This window comes from Symsagittifera roscoffensis, chromosome 4 (assembly GCF_963678635.1).
Source record: "Symsagittifera roscoffensis chromosome 4, txSymRosc1.1, whole genome shotgun sequence".
Lineage (NCBI taxonomy): Eukaryota > Metazoa > Xenacoelomorpha > Acoela > Convolutidae > Symsagittifera > Symsagittifera roscoffensis.
The window spans coordinates 20,060,913-20,079,785 of NC_087065.1; the positions used below are offsets into that span (position 1 = coordinate 20,060,913).

At 34.9% G+C, this 18,873-nt stretch overlaps 1 protein-coding gene across 2 annotated transcripts in view; it reads right to left on the reverse strand.

Annotated features, from left to right (window-relative positions):
* Window positions 1-2,036: 2,036 nt before the first annotated feature.
* Window positions 2,037-18,873, reverse strand: part of LOC134844658 (gamma-aminobutyric acid receptor subunit alpha-4-like) — a 57,126-nt gene continuing 40,289 nt past the window's right edge. For both annotated transcript variants that reach the window (XM_063861457.1, XM_063861456.1), the window contains 4 exons: window positions 18,578-18,709; window positions 18,172-18,324; window positions 3,347-3,714; window positions 2,037-3,111 (listed from right to left, as the gene is read on the reverse strand). In XM_063861457.1, the coding sequence (XP_063717527.1) occupies window positions 2,113-3,111; window positions 3,347-3,714; window positions 18,172-18,324; window positions 18,578-18,709 (1,652 nt within the window). In that variant the 3' untranslated portion in view covers window positions 2,037-2,112. The remainder of the gene's footprint in view (window positions 3,112-3,346; window positions 3,715-18,171; window positions 18,325-18,577; window positions 18,710-18,873) is intronic.

The window sequence follows — 18,873 nt, forward strand, 5'->3', positions numbered from 1 at the left end:
ACTCACTTTTTTGCCAATTTTCAGTTGGTTTCAGCATAATTACTCTAGGGTAATTTAATGGGGTAATAGACGTTTTTCCCGTAGTCCACAGATTTCAGCTTGCATGCATGTAATCTTATATTTCAGCTCGTTGGTCTATTACTCTCCCTGTGCATCCTTATTTGTGTTTTACTTTTTGTCGGCTTAGTTTCCGCTTTGTTTTTACCATTCAACTAAACCGTTTATTGATTTTTATTTTTTTTAGCATTATGGTTGCTTTTAGTGTTATGAGTTACTTCTGCTGTTTGCTTATAGTTTTTCTCCACCTTGACATCGTATATATTTATTTTGTTTTTTTCTTAATAAAAATTTGTTCTGCCTTAAAGATTTCCGCCCATTTGTTATCGGCCAAGTGACTTTATTTCGTGTCGTTTTGAGGGAAATTTATTTTAATGGTCAGCTCTCGATTGCAAAAAATGCTAAACATCTTAAAAGAAGTTTAATTCGAATTTCTCAAGACAACAATTTTTTACGCCTTTTTTGTCTTTTCCCTTTTGTTCAGGCTTGATAGGTTTGGGCCTTTATCAAACCGGCTTATCAGCCTCATATTGCGTACTTCGATGAGCGAATAAATGTGTGTGTGTGTGTGTCTGTGTTTTGAGGACGAGGGGGCTTACTAACTTTTTTTCGTTTTTTTTTAAACTTTTTCTCAATTTTTCTTTTTTTTTCGACTTTTTTTTTCAAATTTTTTCTTTTCCTTTTTGGGCTTAAAAGTTTTCGGAATACCTTATATCGGCTTAGTTATCTTGACAAGCAAATAAAGATTTTAGAGTGTTTTGAGGTCGAGGGGGACTTTTCAAAAAAGTTATTTGTTACCGTTTTGTATAAATATCTTCCGATTCTAATTTCGCATTTTATTGTCTCGGCATGTTGTAAAACTAGCCTGATTCATTATGATAGATTAATTTTTTCGACATTTTCGATTTTTCGATTTTCTTTCGTTGTATCGCAACATCAGCTTCGCCTCTGTGTCAAACTTTATAGCAAAATCTTTTTCAAAAATCCACGAACCATCAATTAGAACTACTTCATATCTTTCCATACTTTTAACTTTCTTGATAAAAAATGAAGAGAAACTTTAAGGAGAAATTTAAAAAAAATTGACTCTCCATGAATCCAAAAAACATTCTATAATGACTTCACTACGCCCTACCTCTAACAGACGACTGATAATCTTCAATTAGATAACGCGCGCCCTTTTTCTTTCACATACTTGAGATTTTTACACAAAAATAACAAAAACACCACTTTTCTTACCAATTTCATATCATGGTACACATACTGAAAGCCTTTCTATTATTATCTATCTTAACACATTTTTATTTCTATAACCAATGTTAATAACTTGCATGAGCGATATGACTCTATAACGGGTCTTAAGATACAAAAAAAAAACATTCTTTAAAGCCTTGGATAGGCCCCTGTAAGAGATTTTTTTAAAAAAACTGTTTACGAAAGACACTTTTTGAGAACTCTAAAAAATTAAAATCTTCCTATAAAACATAATCAATCACGCATTTTGGAGCAATTTGCAGTTTTGGTTTTGGAGCGTATTTTGCCTTCCATTTGGCTTTTGACTTGGAAGTCTGCTTAAAACGAAACAAAAATTCAAATTTTTAAAACTTAAATTTCAGCAAAAAAATGCATATCACTAAACATCAAGTTTTTTCTAATCACCAAAACTTAAGTTTCAGCAAAAAAAAATCGGCAAAAAACGAAAAAAAAAAATGCTGAAAAATTCCTTGAAAATTTATAAGTTCATGAATGACGCGTTCTTTTTCGGGAACTGCTAAAGGTCCATAGAAAGCCCAAAATTGAATGTTTATTGTGCTCAAAACGCTAGCATATGTGTTACAACAATCGACTGCATAATGATCGCCAGGGTAACTCTCGCCTTTACCCACAAGAAAACCTATGGATTTTGACGTTTGATCAGCTTTTCTTTCGATTATGGTAGTGAAAAAGAAATATTTTCCCAAAATGAATTCAGTGAACTGAGTAAATAAATTATTAAATTACAATTGGAAGTTTGCCCTGAAATTTTCTAAGTAAAGTGTCTGAATAATAGTGTAATCAGGAAACATAGTACCACCAGTAAACTGCGTTAAAAAGAATGAAAGCGGTTGGGAAGAGACAGCGTGAGTATCTGTCAATTATAATGACCCTTTCTCCGCTGGGAATCTCTAAACTGAGCCAGAATGTGCAAAATGCCCGTAAGAGGGCGTATAATCCATTTGAATTGTGACTTTTCGTCTTGTGAGGTGGACAATGGAGTTCTGAAGGGTTCCCATCTGATAGAGTGAGGCGGTTAATTGATGATGGCATGGAGACATTGAAGGCCTGTTGTGAGTGGTGTGTGGAGGAGTGTCGATGGCGGTAATGACTACTGGAAACACTACTCGAGTCTGTGATTGGCTGATTAATCGAAGGCGAGAGATGGGAGGAAAACGATGACTCGCTTTTTCCAACTGACGCACTCTGAACCATGAAGGCCGGTTTGTAAACTACTCTCTTCACATTAGGTGGTTGCTGACTGGGCGAGGAGGCGTTATTATGCTTGGACGAATGGTTCCTTCTTTTCACTACTGATCCGTTTGATTTCAGATATGATTGATCGATCTCCTGCTGCTGTGCGGAATTCTGGACCATCGGTCCTGGATGAGTAAAACTTCCTGGTGTCTCTCGAAGACCCGAGTACGGCGAGGCGCCACCGCTGCTGTGATATTTCTGCATCATAGATGTTTCGGTCACCCGAGCTGATTGGTGTGCTATCGGCAGGGCACCACCACGAGGAGATGGGAATGATTGGACGTATCCTTTGGCGAAATTCTGGGCCGACGCAGCTGATGTTTTCACAACTGATGGGGCACTAGGAGGTGCCTGTAAGTTATTGCCTACTGTATATGCGTTGCTGTTCCAGCTGTATGCCATTTTGCGTTGTCTGCTGGGGGGAATAGAGTTAGCGGAGAGTGAGGGAGTCAGCATCTTCCTTGGCAGATCGGGAGAGTTCGAGTTTATGGCTGATGTTGGAGTGGATAAGCGCAGTGCTATCATTTCATCCGGTGTCAGAGCCTTAAAACATCAGAGAACATATAGAAACTCATTTAAATAGAAAAAAAAATTGTTCATAGTGTCGATGTTGAAACACTTCTTTTTGGAGTTAACGACATGTACTTGATGTTAATTTACACAAAAGAATCGGTAAGCACCGTTTGAATACCTGATTGATACATACACTTAAACAAAAACGCGTTTTAAATGTTCAAATTCGAAAACGATAATTGTGACTCCGGGCGATTTCACTCACATCTGAGCTAAGGACCTTGCGCAGATTTTTGGCCGAACTTTCTGCAGAATGCCTCTGCTGGTTCCCCGTTGTCGTCATCTGGAGTGAACTCCTCTGAATCTGGGCTGGTACATTATGCATACTCTGTGAGCCAGCTGCAGCAGCTGTACTGGCGTTGTTGTTGTTGTGGTTGCCTTTGACAGTTTTGTTGAGTCGGTGTTTGATCTTCCAGAAGTTGTAGTTCACTATGGCGTACTCTATGAGAGATGCGAATACGAAGACGAAGCAAGTGAGCAGGTAGATGTCGATGGCCTTGACGTAGGAGAAGCGAGGCAGTGATGCTCTGGCACTGGTGAAGATGGTAGTCATTGTCAACACTGTGGTGATTCCTGGAACACAGAATCGGCCCTTGCTGCTATGCCAAAAACTTAAATGGCTTAGTTGGCAGAAACACTGTGCTTCAATTTTTGTTGCCTAAGTCGAAAATTGGTTTTATAATAAACAGAATATAGGTAATTACGCGTACGGTTATCAAATCGGTCTTTTTTCGGGATAAAAACATGTTTAACAAAGTAGTTTGAATCACTTGATAGCTTGATTTATAATAAATTCAAACTACTAGTTATCTGCGTTTGCGGGGAACAACTGGTAAAAGTCCCAGGTTCGAATCGAGCCAGGACCTGTTTTTTTTTTAAAACTGAAAATGTCAGTTTCAAAAATCATCGGCTTATCATTTGTCTGATTGTTGTTGGCCTATCTATTTTTTCTATGGGTTAGTTGCCACATTAGATTGTTTTTTTTTAGTTCTGAGCATTTTTTGTTGCATCCAAGTGGTTTGTATATTCTCTTTTTTTATTTATTGCTTTTAAACTTCATTCGGCCTAAATGACGTATGTTTTCGAAGTATGTTTTTTCGGCTTCTTATTTACTTAGTTTTGCATCGTCTGAGTGAAAAAAGTAATTTCAATGCTAACTAATTGTCCTGTTGTCCTGCCGAAACACAAAAGGCAAAACATCTTTGTTTCGAAGATTAATGGCTCAAAAGTTTCCGAGACAACAAATATGTTTTCGGCTCAACGGAAGCTCACCCAAGTTTTGTCAGCTTAGTTTTCGATCGATAATTGTTTCCAAATAATTAGTTAACGCTGCCGATTTCTTACAAAACATTTTTTCAAAGTGAACATCATTCGATACACATTTTTTTTTATTGTGGTTTTTCGACTTTGCCTTTAGCTTCATTTTTGTCTGCTAGCATTGTGTGACATTCAATTGATGCAACAAGACTGTGAACTTTATCTAAGTTTCCGGAAAATTCTTTTGATTTGAGCAAAAAATTGTTTACCAAAAACATTTTGGCAACCACCGTTTAAGAATTTTGCCTCCACAAGGTCCGCACAATACGAGATCAAATTGTGCTTTTTTCAGATTGGAAATTCAAGTTTAAAGCCTTCAGATTTCTTGGTCCGGGTAATTTTAATCGACATTGTAAAGAACTAAATATAGCGCGCACTAATTATTCCAAATTCGTTTATTCAAACCCACAAAGTTTTGTGTAAAAATGCTCAGGTAAAGATTTTTCTAATTATTAGCTCATTGCGTTAATATCTTTTAGATGTTAAAAATCTTCCGGTAAAGCTCCGTTTAAAAAATTAAACCTGTTTGAAGTGAGCAAAACAAAATCGAAAATAAAAAATATCACTGGCTTGAATTTATCTGCAAAATAGAATACATCACTTGAATTTATGTACAAAATAGAAAAAATTCTTTGAAATTTTGTACAAAATAGATTTTATAACAATAAAATCATAGATTTAGACAAAAAAATTATCCTTTTTATTTTTTCTTAAAAAAGGAACGAGAATATGATGACTTTGTGTATGATATGAATATATATGATATGGTTCTCGTCAAGAAAGGTAAGTGACTGTAACTGAGAGTTAAAATATCATTCCTTATTTTCTTTCACTCAGTGCTTGCAAGAAGACTTTTTGGCTCCCTTATATGGGTTCATTGCTGATATGACGCTGTAGCTTACAAATATGGGCTGGCGTGTTAGCATGTGTCTAGCATACCTATGTACTGGATCGGAGTTAGAGAAATATTGGTAGCAAGCGGTTATACTATATTGCTTTTTATCCTAAAAAATTTACCCTAAATGATAAAAATGTAAGCAAATGATCCCGACAAAAAAAATGATAGTATACATTGAGCCAAAAAATGGATGGAACTAAAACTTGGAGAAAAAAACAAATATAATTTCAGGAGCATGAAATAGTTTTATGAAGTCATGAAGTCAACAAAAAACTTTTTCGTTTATAAGATTCACTTCATAACCATCACATATGTAAAACTTCGAGTGACTTTTAACAGTTCAACAAGTTTTTTTCAATGGCAAGTGACAGATTGAAGATAAACTCAAACTATAGCCTCTTGAGTGTAATGAAATTTGAATATAGATTTTTTAAAATAAGTAAACGAAAAAGAAACAAGGATAGCCGGTTGCAATAGCACAGAATGTTCCGACCAATATTAAAATATTAAAGCAAAATTATTTATTCAAGTTAGTGTCATTTTTTGGCATGGTGTGATAAAGGAATCTGAGCGAAAAAACAAAGCTCGTGCATTTTCGTCAGTCATTGTAAAATATGCAAATTGCAAAACAATTTTTGAAGACAAGTAACAAGAAAAAAAAAATTAAAAAAAACTTTATTTTTTTTTAATGTTTCAAAAACAATTTTTGAAATTTTGAAGTTTTTGATTCCTAAGATAAAGCTAAGAACTCAAAAAACTAATTTCGTTTGAGTAAAAATAAATTTCCAAGGCTTAAGCTAAGCTTAAAAAAATTAATGTAAGCCTGTTCATTCGCAAGAAATTAGACGAAAAATAAAAAATTTCTAAACGGTTTTTCTTCACACTGGGTTAACTTTTCTCAAAATTTTTGAATGTCATCAAATCACGACTAAAAGAGCTTTATTATGATATATCTCAACCCAGTCCAAAAATTAACCGATGGTAGCTGATTTTGGGTGGAAAACAAAAAAACTAAAACACACACGAATACAAAGTTCCTCCCCATTTTCAATGGTCGGAACAACAAGGCTGCTCGTATGTCAGCGTAAAACGTTTGTCAGGTAAATATAAGGTTTTGCCTGTATCTTAGAGCTTTTAGCTTTAAAAAGTTTTTGCCTTGAACTCTATATATTAATTTAAAAAAATGAAAGATTTTTTTGTTCAATTTTGTCTTCTTTTTAGCGTCTCATATCCAGGCCCCAAAAAATTTTGCTAGCAGAAAATTTTAGCAGAAAGGGCTGACTTTAGTTTATAGAGCAGATTATTTTATTGAGCAGCAGATTTCAATCATACGGCAGAATTTTTCAATTTTTCTCTTTTAAAATCATAAAACGAAAGCTGCAATTCTATTTCTCGGAATTTCCAAAAACGCATCAGTGCTTTAACCGACTAAATTTTGGACTAAGTCTGTTCTATTTCTCAGAAACACAAAAACTGAACCTATCCGCGACTCTACTAATCTAATTTTTACCTTGCTTCCTGAAAGTGCTCTGATTGTTTTTCAAATTGATTTTTTTGTTTCAAAAAGCGATAAAAAACAGCGATTATCACCGCATGATTAATGAGAATTTTTCTAGAGCTAAAAAGCATAATTTTTCCAAGAAAGCAGTAGAATTTGTCATATACATCAGGAGAAATCTTTGTGGCCATATCGTACTGATCCTTTCCAAGTTCACTTTGGAATGATTTAACTTGCTGTTTACGAGTGTTATAAGAACGCAACATAGCGCATGTCACTTTTCAAAATTAGCCAAGTTGGCAATTTTGAACCTCCAAAATTTTACAAAACGTGATCACTGTGAAAAAATAGTTTTAAATTTGAGGGCAGGGTTTCAGATGTCCTTAAAGAATAATGACAAAACAACTCAGATGAAAATTCGAAAGTTAAATGATAAAAAACTAACTAGACATAAATATTCTATACTTTCTTAGTCGAAAGTAGGAACAACTAACGGTTTTTTTTTGTTTACTTGAAGTAAAATGGCAGAATACTTGTGCTGGGCATGGTTTGTACTGTCGGTATAATGGTTTTTGACGTAACTTTAATAAGTCTGAAAAATAAGGATAGGATGCTTTGATTTCAAATTTTACCAGAAAAACTCTGATTGTATTTTTTAAGATTAACGGCTGTGTACCAATTAAGCTATGAAAAATTCTGCTCATCAAAAGTTCTTCTACAAACGCATGGGTTTGTAGGAAAACAATGAAAAACAGATTTACTCATCACAGAATCGGTGCAAATGTAATTGAGCAACTAATAACGTGATTTAAATATTCACTACGAGAAGTTAATTCGGAAAATCCGCCTTTCAATACAGTGACCTTTCAAGTTTTCTTGTTCTACGAAGCCTTCTCAGCCTACATTCAGACTTCAAAAATTTTATAATTCAGCTCAAAGTCATGAAAAAGGGCTTAATTTTAAAAAGTTTTGGAATTTATCAAAGCTTAAAAGAATCGGCATGAACTATTAAATATAGCATATTGAACTATTGAATATAGCATGAACTAATAAATTATCGTTATTCTTGATTTTGCAGTCAATTCAATAGGTTAAATTGGATACAAATATAATTTTTTTTCAAACTTTTTCTTAAAACTTTTGTTTTTTGTTGTTCCGACCATTGCAAATGGCGAGGAACTTGGTATTCAGGTGTGTTAATTTTTTTTTCACGCAAAATCAGGTACCACAAATAACCTTTAGATTGAGTCAAAAATATATTATATTGAAGCCCCCTTTAATTATGATTCGAGTGACCTACAAAATTTCTGTTTAAATTTTCCCAGTGATGAGAAAAATTACTTCGAAATTTTTGAGGTTCAGTCTAGTTTCAAGCGACTAACGCGATCGAATAACATTTATTATAAAAAAATTCAACAATTAGGCTGAAAAAAACTTATTTACTTCAACTGAAAATTGCATTCAAAATTTACTTTAGCACTTTCCCGGCCATGAAAATTTTTTAAAATAAACGAAAAATTATTGTGCAAAACAACAAATTTTTTTTTTTGAAATTTCTATCTAAATATATTTTTGTCTGTTGTTCATTTTTTGAAGCCAGTTGTTTTTGAGCATGCCTTTTTGACTTAATTTTTACGCGCTTGTGTAGTTCTCGCATTACAACATGGACAAAAAATAACGACACTAAATTGAGAAAAAAAAACATATTTTCTTAAGTTTTTTTTGTTAATAATGTCGGAACATTATGTGCTATTTGCTATCCTTGTTTTGTTAAATTTTTGGTTTAAATCTTCTTAATAATATGGGTAGAACGGTTAAGACTGGAGGAATCAAATTGCTGTATTAGAATGATGTCAAATGGAATAGGTGTAAGTTGGAGTTTGGGAGGGCGGGGTGCTTGAAAGTCTACGGTTCCAGTTTACTCTATTAAATTCCTTAATATCCATTTTAGTTTTCTAAAAGCGAAACTATGATGGTTAAGCTTTCTAACTAAAGCAACCATTTAACAAAACAAGGCTAGTGATTATTGCTTAAATGGCGTGGAGTATTTGAAACGCAGCTATTTTTTTTTGCAAAAAGAAGTTATGAAAAAAAGAATGCTCAGGAACTATGCTATAGGTTGAGTTTGTGAGCAAGTGTTTCTAAGGCACCAAGTAGAACCTTCCTTTTCAATTAGGTTACGTGCCAATTGCAAAAAATTGGCGTTAAATCAATCTGTTACAAAAATTTGGAAAGTTTGCCGAAACATCCAGAAATCAGGCAAATTCATAAATCTGAAAAACAAGGAAAACCACGTGCAGCCAAACATTTTAAACTCAATTTATATTCATGTTTTAAAAGTACTGAAACCAACTTCTAAAATACAATACAAGAAAAAATACAGTGAACAACAGAAACAATACAGTGACCTATTAACGCCGTTCTTTTTCTACAATTTTGAAATATGCATCACAATGAATCTTTAGACCTGCAGATAAAACGAAAGCTGCTCCTTACATACACAAAGTAGTTTTTTTCCAGTGAACTTGTTGCCTGTTATTTCTCTATTATAAATTTTTTGTGTATTTTTTGTGATAAGTAAATATTGTGGCGTGAATATATGCTTGGAGATTTTTTTTATTGAGACCAAGTTTTAATTTAGGTTATACTTGTGACCAATTTATTATAATTGTCACGGCTTTCCAACAAAAAGACGAAAAATTTGTGTTGTGCTTGATGCGGCAATTTTTTTATCAGAATTTTTCAATTGGTTTGTTTTCTCAACAGATTTTTTTGACAAACTGAAAAACATCAAAATCTGGAGCTTCAAATGAAAATGTAAATTTCACTGGAAGCTTTTGTAATTTTTGGGGCTTTGAAAGTTGCCAGTTTGACCAATTTGAGATAGTTACCAGGGGTCATAATTCAGTCTGTTAATGAAAAATCGACCAATTAATATAGAAAAAATTGTTGCAAATTGATTTAATTAAGGCGAATCATTTGATCTCATCAACTCTTTCCGTATTGACAAGAAATGAATTGAAATCAATAATGTCGCAAAAACCTGAAAAAATTAACTTGAATCAAGTTAAAAGAGATTTAGTTTGAGATAAAAATAAAGTTTAAAAATCAGTTTACAATCGATTCAAGTCCATTTTATGGCAATTTATTGTTCCGACTTTCGTAACGAAAGTTACGGGACATTTATGCTCGGGGTGGGTTTTTTTCTTAAGACAAATTTCGATTTTTTAACTAGCCATTTTTGACTGAATTTTTTATATCATTCAAAAGTTATTATTATCCTGAGCTTAAATTTGAAAAGATATTCCACGTGTGATTTTTTTCGTTAAGTTATGGGGGTTTTAAGATTGTCATTTTGGCCAATTAGGGACAATTAACGCGCGATTTATTTCGCACGATTAACGGGTAAGCAAAGATTTAATCCATCTTAGAAATTGTTTCAAAATGGTTGAAGGACGTTTTTTTCTGTAATTGATTTGTTACTAGGAGCGAATTTTATCTCTTCGTGGTTTATATGGCGTGTGGGGGGATGATTTATAAAATAAATCTCAAACTTTCTTTTTTATTACATTAAATTTTTCAAGTTATTACTGCTCCATAGACCTTAAAAGGCAGTCGGAACATTCAGGGCTTCACCCTGATACGAGCAGTCTTGTTTTGGTTTCAATTTCATTCAATCTTTCAATCTCAGTTTGTCAGCGCGGGTTTGTAAACTAGGAGCGGGAAATAAAACTATCATTTGTACTTCACATAATATGTGTGTTTGAGGGAAAGGATTTTTTTGAGAGTTTTGTCGTTTACGAGGTCAAAATGTGCACTGTTTGTTTAAAAGGCGCAAAATTTGTTTAACATCTTAAAACTTTTTCGGAACGATCAAAAAACCAAAAGAACAAAAAAAAGAACAAAGAGAGCGCACTTGTTGCGGAGTCCGCTTCAATTCGCAAAAAAAAACAGAATTTGGCCTCGTAATGCTCAATTTTATCCAACACGTAGACTCAGCTTTTTTTGGTTAGTCAATTTTTTTGTGAAAATACAAAAATATTCGTGGTCAAAATGAATATATTTTATGTCGAGTCAATTCACAATTTGTAACATTTGGCAACTAAACGGAAATAATCGACCAGCTTCTTTGACTCTGCTGAAAAAGAGAATTTTGAAAAACCATCTTTTTACGATTGAAAAGGTTTTAATATGATAACACACACTCTACACAGTAAGTTTTCTTTGGGTGAGTGCGCTCAGCTCTAAATGGAGTCTGATTTTTGAAAATCAATTTAATCTACAATTTACATTTCCATGAATCCTTTCACAACCCCATTCAAAAAATTTTGAGATGTTTAAAGTGTGTTATTGCTGTTGATTGCGAAAGAGTCTGAAGATAACTTTGATTGTAATCTATGAAATTTTTAAGTCTTAAATTATTGATGAAACTGTTCTGACGCTGCATTGATTTTATAAGAATCCTCTAGTCTCAATCTCCAGTGACTTGGTGCTGCTTTTTGAAGTCCCTTTTCTAAAATTGAGAAATTCTACCTTCGCTTTCTAACAGCACTTAAAAGGCTCTTTAGTCTGTTTACATAACTCTATTTGGGTATTTTTACATATGTATTTTTGCGATATGGGCCTTCCGGCGTCAAGTTCAAAGAAGACTTTTCCCAGAGCATTTAAGCAATTTTAAATCCTTCGTTAATTCATCGCTCAAGAAAGACGGCACGGTATCACTAAAGTATGGTAACTGCGTGGAAACTGTCCATGCCTGCATGTACATTTAGTCTTCAGGCTGTGCCATGGGACAGTCAAGTACTGCAATACTGCAGTCAGGGTATTGTATTTGGTGTTGAAATGGGCATCTTAGGGCGCAAGAGTGTTGTAAAAGTGGAGCTGCTTCTCAGTGGCGGCTGCCTTTGTTGGCGCCTAGGGTGAATTGGAATTAGTTGAGGGGAGAGTGGCTTACAGAGTTTCTTTCAATCAACGAAATTGAGACCCCCTTTAAGTGTACTTGACAACCTTTTGACCGCCTCTCCCTCTTGTTTTTTAAACTCCTGGGACATTAATTAACTATCAAAGTGTACTATAGCATGCAAGGGTTAATAGGGGATGAAAGCAGAATTAGACAAATATATGGTTGCCGAGCCAATGGTTACGCAAAAACCGAAAAGCACAGCCCATTTTAGACGTCTCACTTGAAATGAAAGTCGAGTCCCCAAAAAGGAAGTCAAGTTTTTATTGTGATTTTTTTTATTGATGCTTATGATTGAGCCCACGGGCGGATCTAAGATTTTCTGGAGAGGGAGGGGCGGATTTTCAAAAAAAATTGGAAGCTCTCACAAATCACAATAAAAACCCTATGTTGACCAAATTTTCTGCACCATAGGCAAAATTTGGAAAATAAGCAGGCCAAAAAAATGCGTTTTATGCACTTTTCGGAAAATTTAGACCTAAAAATTGTGTGTTTTTTTCGGCTCGCGCTTCCCCCTCAAATTTAGTACCTATTGGTGCCCAAGGCGCCTTAGAAAAACTTTTGGATCCGCCAGCCATAAATGGATATCATAAAATTGTGCAAAGCGGGAGGGACCCTTGGGTCGCCAGGGCTCCAATCCTTCCAGATAAACTTGGCTGTCCCATATAACAATGTATGCAGGGGCGGATCTAGGATTTTTTCGAGGGGGCGGACTTTCAAAAATTTTTCGAAAATTTTGACGACCTTTTTTTTTTAGGTCGACCAAATTGATTTTCTGAGCTCTTCTTAAGCACTAAAAGGTCCCTGATTTGGCGAAATTTTCAGCGCCGCAGGCAAATTTGTGAAAAAACAGGTCAAAAAAGCCGTTTTGGCGCGCGCTCCCCCTCAAAGTCAGTATATATTGGCGCCAAAGGCGCCTTTAGAAAAATTTTAGGGTCGGTCGGCAAAAAATGGATTTCTTAAAAAGTACCAAAGGGGGGACCCTTTGGGTCGGCAGGGGGTCGAATCCCTGAGCGAAGGGTGCGAATGCCCCCCGCCCCCCCCCCCCTAAATCCACCCCTGAATGTATGTATGAATGATGGAAAAATTGAAAAAGCATAAGTAAAATCACAGACAAGGCTCGCTGGTTGCTGTTCAATCAGCCCATAATAGTATTCCGACCACTACGTTTTTTTTACTATTTTCCCTAAAACATTTTTTCAAATCTTTCACAGGGTAAATGGAATTAATATGAAAGTTGTTCCGACCACACTGATTTGAGAGAAAAAAAATTTCGTTAAAACAAATTTTTTAAATCTTGAAGAAAAAACTTGCATCAACTTTTTTTTAAAAAAATTCGATAGTTTTTGCCTTGTAAATGGCGACTGAATTAGATAAAAAAAGAATGAGAATAAAACGCAATAATACTTCAAAAACCTTTCAAAGCGTAGGAAGCATTTTCGGCGTATGCAGGTCAACCGGGGGGGGGGGGGGGGTTGAAAAGTTTCTGGCGAACTTGGGACAATTAACGTGCGATATATTTCGCGCTATTAATGCGCAAGCGGAGATTTAATTCGTCTTAGAAATTGTTCAAAAGGGATTGAAAGAAGCTTATTTACCACAATTGATTTGTTACAAGAAGCAAAATCTATCCTTTTGAACTTAATATGGCGTGTGGGGGGATGATTTTCATTTAAAAAAATCAATTTTTAGAAGAAAAAAAATTCAATTTATTTTATTACTTTTAGTTTTTATAGGTTATTACTCCTCCATAAACTTTAAAAGTCAGTCGGAACATTCAGGGCTTCGCCCTGATACGAGCAGTCTTGTCTTATTTTCTCATGTTTTATTCATTTTAGAAGAAAAAAATAAAAAAATCCCACTATTCCAACTTTTTATCGGGATATTCTTTCTCAAAATTATTTTAGTTGCTTTTAGGTGGCCTTAAGTTTAGTTCACATGATTTGCTGGCACTCATTTCCCACCCTCCTCCCCCTACCTCCTTTTGTAATAATGTGCTACTTGATCATGTCTTATAGAGTGACGCACAGTCTAATTATTAATTCAGGCGGCCGTGGTCACTTTGATAGCGGTGGAATGTAATATAGGAGTGATTGGTTGTTGCGCTCCTCCATTCAGCCACCACCAAACACCTGCGCCAAATCCGGCCCAGGCCACACTCACTACACAAGCACTGTAAGGCGGGCCGGCATCCTAGTCTGGGATCATGCACTTTATCCGACCATGCACCAGTTATACCCAAAAGAAGTGAAAAGCAAGTCTTATTTTTAACAAGCCTTGAATTTAATCCCAGCTATAGTAGTAATTTATGACATCGCTTGTGCAGATCAGAAAACGAGGCACCATCCGCTCACCAATAAATCTGCACAAGTTTTAATTTTTTATGTGTCTGTTTTTGTTGGACTTTTTCTACTCTCCCGGATGTGTGAAGAGAGATTGAGAAATGAATCAACCTATCATAAATGATGCATGCTATCGACACAGGCAAATGAAAAACACCATTCTCGACAAGATCCAGAGATATTTTAAACTCTTTTGGTATACAGCAAAGCAGGTCCGCTTCGAAACAGGAAACTAAAAAGTCAGGAAACTAGTACTCATTTGATTTGAAAAACATAGCTGTACAAGTCCATTACCGAAGTAATTTATGTAGAAAGATTGCAGCAACAACTGTATTTTGAAATTTAAAGCCAGTCGACATCTTCAATGTAACCTAGATTTTGACTCAAAAATGGCTTATTTGATGACCAAATCTGCTTGGACTACAAAATTTACAAAGAAAGCAAACGCTTCAACGCTCAAATTTCCTCAAAAACTCTCAATGGTTTCAATTTTGTTTAGTGATAACCAGAAATTAGTCTAGAAATAAGTAAGACAATAAGCTTAGTTCAGTTCGATTTGTTATAGATTTGAACAGAAATTCTTGTTTAAAATATAGTTCTCTTTCAACAGTTTTAGATTTTTTTCTTTCATTTACCTCCGTAAGCGATCACTGATTGCTTCGTAAAATTAATATACAGGACGTCCTTAAAAAAAGAATAGTGGTCACGCGCTAAAAACAAACGTCGCGGAGTGACAACCAGAAAAGTCGCGGCGTGACAACGCGTTTTTTTGACAAAAAAACTAATGAAATGAACAAACTGCTAAGCTTAACTACATTTTCATCTCGTAAACAATATAAGTGTTCAACTTGCATGAGTTTCGCCATGAATGGTGCATTGAGCGCCATTTTTTGTTTGCTGTGCTAGTTTGGATTGTTGTCTTGACAAAAAAGCTTAGTTAAAATTAGTCTGAAGATAAAAATACGATGACAGACAGGTTCATGGCAGAGGAGTAAACCGCCAGCCGAACTAAATGCTCAAATTCACAACCGTGTCGAGAATTTATTTGTTCAACTAAAGTCTCAACTGTGACAAATTCATATCAGTTTGTTACTATTAAAACTTTAAACGGTACTACTTGTACCTAAGAGTCAGTGGTAAACGCTTTGTCTCTTTTTGAGAACTTTGATTTGATTCCCGAGTTGTTCACAAAATGATACAAACTTCGAAAGCTGTTCGCTTATTTCTCGCAAAAATTGTTACCAAAATGAAAAATGTGGTATAACTTCTTGTCTAGAGCCTAGTTCAGGAATTTATCGAATACAAAAACAAGAAGGGTATGCAAGGGTTCCAATCAAAATGTATTGTTTTCAACCAAGTCAAGAACATAGCCTGCATGCAGTTGGAGAAAATGTAAAAGAACTCAAGAAAACCAAAAAAAAATAGATTGGAACTTTTAGATTATTTTTCAGTTTTTAAGTTTCGATACCGTGTAAACCTTCTTGAATTTCAAGAATGGTTTTTAATAGCACCTTTTTTCTTTTCGAGTTATCGGATTTCGAGAAAACTGCCCGCAAAAAGTTTCTTTGATAATTATCACTTTAATTTTTTTCAAGCCAATTAAATCAATTTGAATTGAGTTTAATCAACTATAATGGGCAAAAATCAATTTTTCTTCTGAAACTGGGTGGTAGGGTAAGTGGTGGGGGTAAAGTGAGGGGATTAATTAGGAGGGAGGTGGTAAACTGGGAGTGGGGGTAAACATGGGGGAAAGGAGTAGACGGAACGTATTTGAGTTTTTGAATAGAAGGGTGTCTGGTAGAGGATCTGGAGGGGGGTGAGAGGGGCGGTGGAAGGGGGTGAGGTGGGTGTGAAAGTAGGGGCGTATGTCAAGCGGTGACCGCGTGATGTATACTGGGGTGAACATATTCGTTCTGGTTCTAGTTTTGCAGAACGCTGCACAAAACTGAGTAAACTTTTCACATCTAAATAAAAAACAATCGATTTTCATGAATTTTATGAATTAAAAATAATCGATTATATTGTCAATAAAAATGATTTAGAATCCATTGTAATCGAATACAATGGACTTTTTTAAATTGAAAAAAAAATCAATTAACATCCCATAAAAATCCTTTCGCAACGTGAAATGATTCACGAAAATCGACTATCTTGTTTAAGGGTTTTGCCTACAAAACCTTTCAAAATAAATAGGTTATTTTTGTGGTCTTTACATTTTTGCTTTTCGATAGTTGGATTTACATTCCTTTTAACAAAGCTTCATGGATACTAATCGATCATGTTGGATTTTTGTAGTCAGTCTCTATATAAAAAAAACTGATTATAATTGATTGAAAATGAATAGTTATAATGGAATATGATCAATTTTTTTTTTCAACTTTTTACTAAGAATTTTAAACACAAAACAGTATATTCAAAACTTTGAAATTGATTTGGCTAAATACACATTGCATCAGCTAAAATGAGAGTCTTGTAAGTTCTTAAGTTTCTCATTTTTTGTTGATCTCTATTTACTGTTCCTAATTGATCCGACTTTCGATACGAAAGTAACGGAATACTTGTGCTCGGGTAGGTTTTTTTTTCATCAGACAAATTTCGACTTTTTAACTAGCCATTTTTGACGGATTTTTGTTATGTCCTTCGAAAGCTATTGTTTTCTTGAGCTTAAATTTGAAAAGATATTTCACCTGTGATCATTTTTCGTAAAGTTATGAGGGTTTAAATATTGCCATTTTGGCCATTTTGACCAATTTGGGACAATTAACGTGCGATATAATTCGCGCTATTAACGCGTAAGCGGAGATTTAATTCGTCTTATAAATCGATCTAAAGTGGTTGAAAGAAGCTTATTTGCCATAATTGATTTGATACAAGGAACGAAATCTCTCTTTTTGTACTTTATATTGCGTGTGGGGGGATGATTTTCATTAAAAAATTCAAATTTTTGAAAAAAAAAATCATTTTATTTTATTTCATTTAATTTTTATGCTATTACTGCTGCTCCATAAACCTTAAAAAGCAGTCGGCACATTCAGGGTTTCGCCCTGATACGAGCAGTCTTGTATCATTTTGTGAACAACTCGGGAATCAAATCAAAGTTCTCAAAGAGAGGCAAAGCGTTTACCACTGACTCATAGGTACAATTAGTACCGTTTAAATTTTTAATAGTTACAAGACTGCTCGTATCAGGGCGAAGCCCTGAATGTTCCGACTGCCTTTTAAATTTTATGGAGCAGTAATAACATAAAAAAATTAAATATAATATAAAAAAAATGAAAATCATCCCCCCACACGTCATAATACGTATTAAGTGATAGATTTTGCTCCTATTAACAAATCATTTATGGCATATAAGCTTCCTTGAACCAATTTGGAACAATTTCTAAGACGGATTAAATCTCGCTTACGCGTTAATAGCGCGAAATATATCGCGCGTTAATTGTCCCAAATTGGCCAAAATGGCAATCTTTAAACACCCATAACTTCACGAAAAATGATCACAGGTGAAATATCTTTTCAAATTTAAGCTCAGGACAACAACACCTTTTGAAAGATATAAAAAAATTCCGTCAAAAATGGCTACCTGAAGAAAAAACCCACCCCGAGCACAAATATTCCGTTACTTTCGTATCGAAAGTCGGAACAATAATGAATATAAATGGATTGTGATTTTACGGAAATAATCGATTATAAGGTCAATAAAATTCATTTCATGGTCTAAGTTTGCAACAACAATGGATTATAATGACAACATTTTAGACAACATTTTCCCCTTATAATCGATTATTGTCTATGAAAGTCCGCAGAGGGAAGTAATCACAAGTGATCATAATCAAACTGCCAAAAAACAAATTTGAGCATGAACAGTTTTCATTCCTTTTTGTTGAAAAAAAAACATATCACGACCTATTTAAGAGAAAGTCACATCGTTCTGTTTCTCTTAAAAAATTAAATCAGTTAGCTGGAAATTATCAGCAGCTCTGGCAGGTCTGGAGTGGCTGAAACTCTTTCTTACCCAGAGCTACTCTGGCGGGACTGGACTCGTAGTTGATCCAGAAGGAGACCCAGCTCATGCAGACTACCATAATACATGGCATGTATGTCTGGAACACGAAGTAACCCACACTCCTCTCCAGATAGAACAGCAGGAACAGTCTATCATATGAACCTAAAGGAGAGAGATGAAAACGAGAATCAGAGGTCAAATGAAGTAATATGAGGTGAGGAGAGGTCAAATGAGTGGGATATGTGACTTTACATTCTTCTCGAATTATCAAAAAAAACCTATTCGATTGATTGATATCAAGCTAGCCTGGTACCATCGATCTCGTTTTTCTCCATTAATAAACCAGCAAGTCAGGAATAGTTAACCATAAGGGGTTATCATACTTTGCGATAAGTGATCTTGTAAGTATGATTACCTGATGAGAAGCTGACGAAGCTGGCGGTGCAGTTCCACCCGGTCACTCTGAACTGGGGCAACTCTACGTCCCCGAAGCCACGCACGCACTTATTTGCCCACTTCAGACGAATGTCTTTGGTATTGTATCCATCTACAAAGAAGAAGGACTGTTCACAGTCTATGTATTATAGCACTAACTGTATTCTTTGTTTTCAGTCAAATATGTTTCCAGGTTCACTCAAAAATAACTAAGAAAGGCCATAAAATCGGACATCGGACGTAAAAGAGTTATGCAGTATCTAGCTGGATATCTAA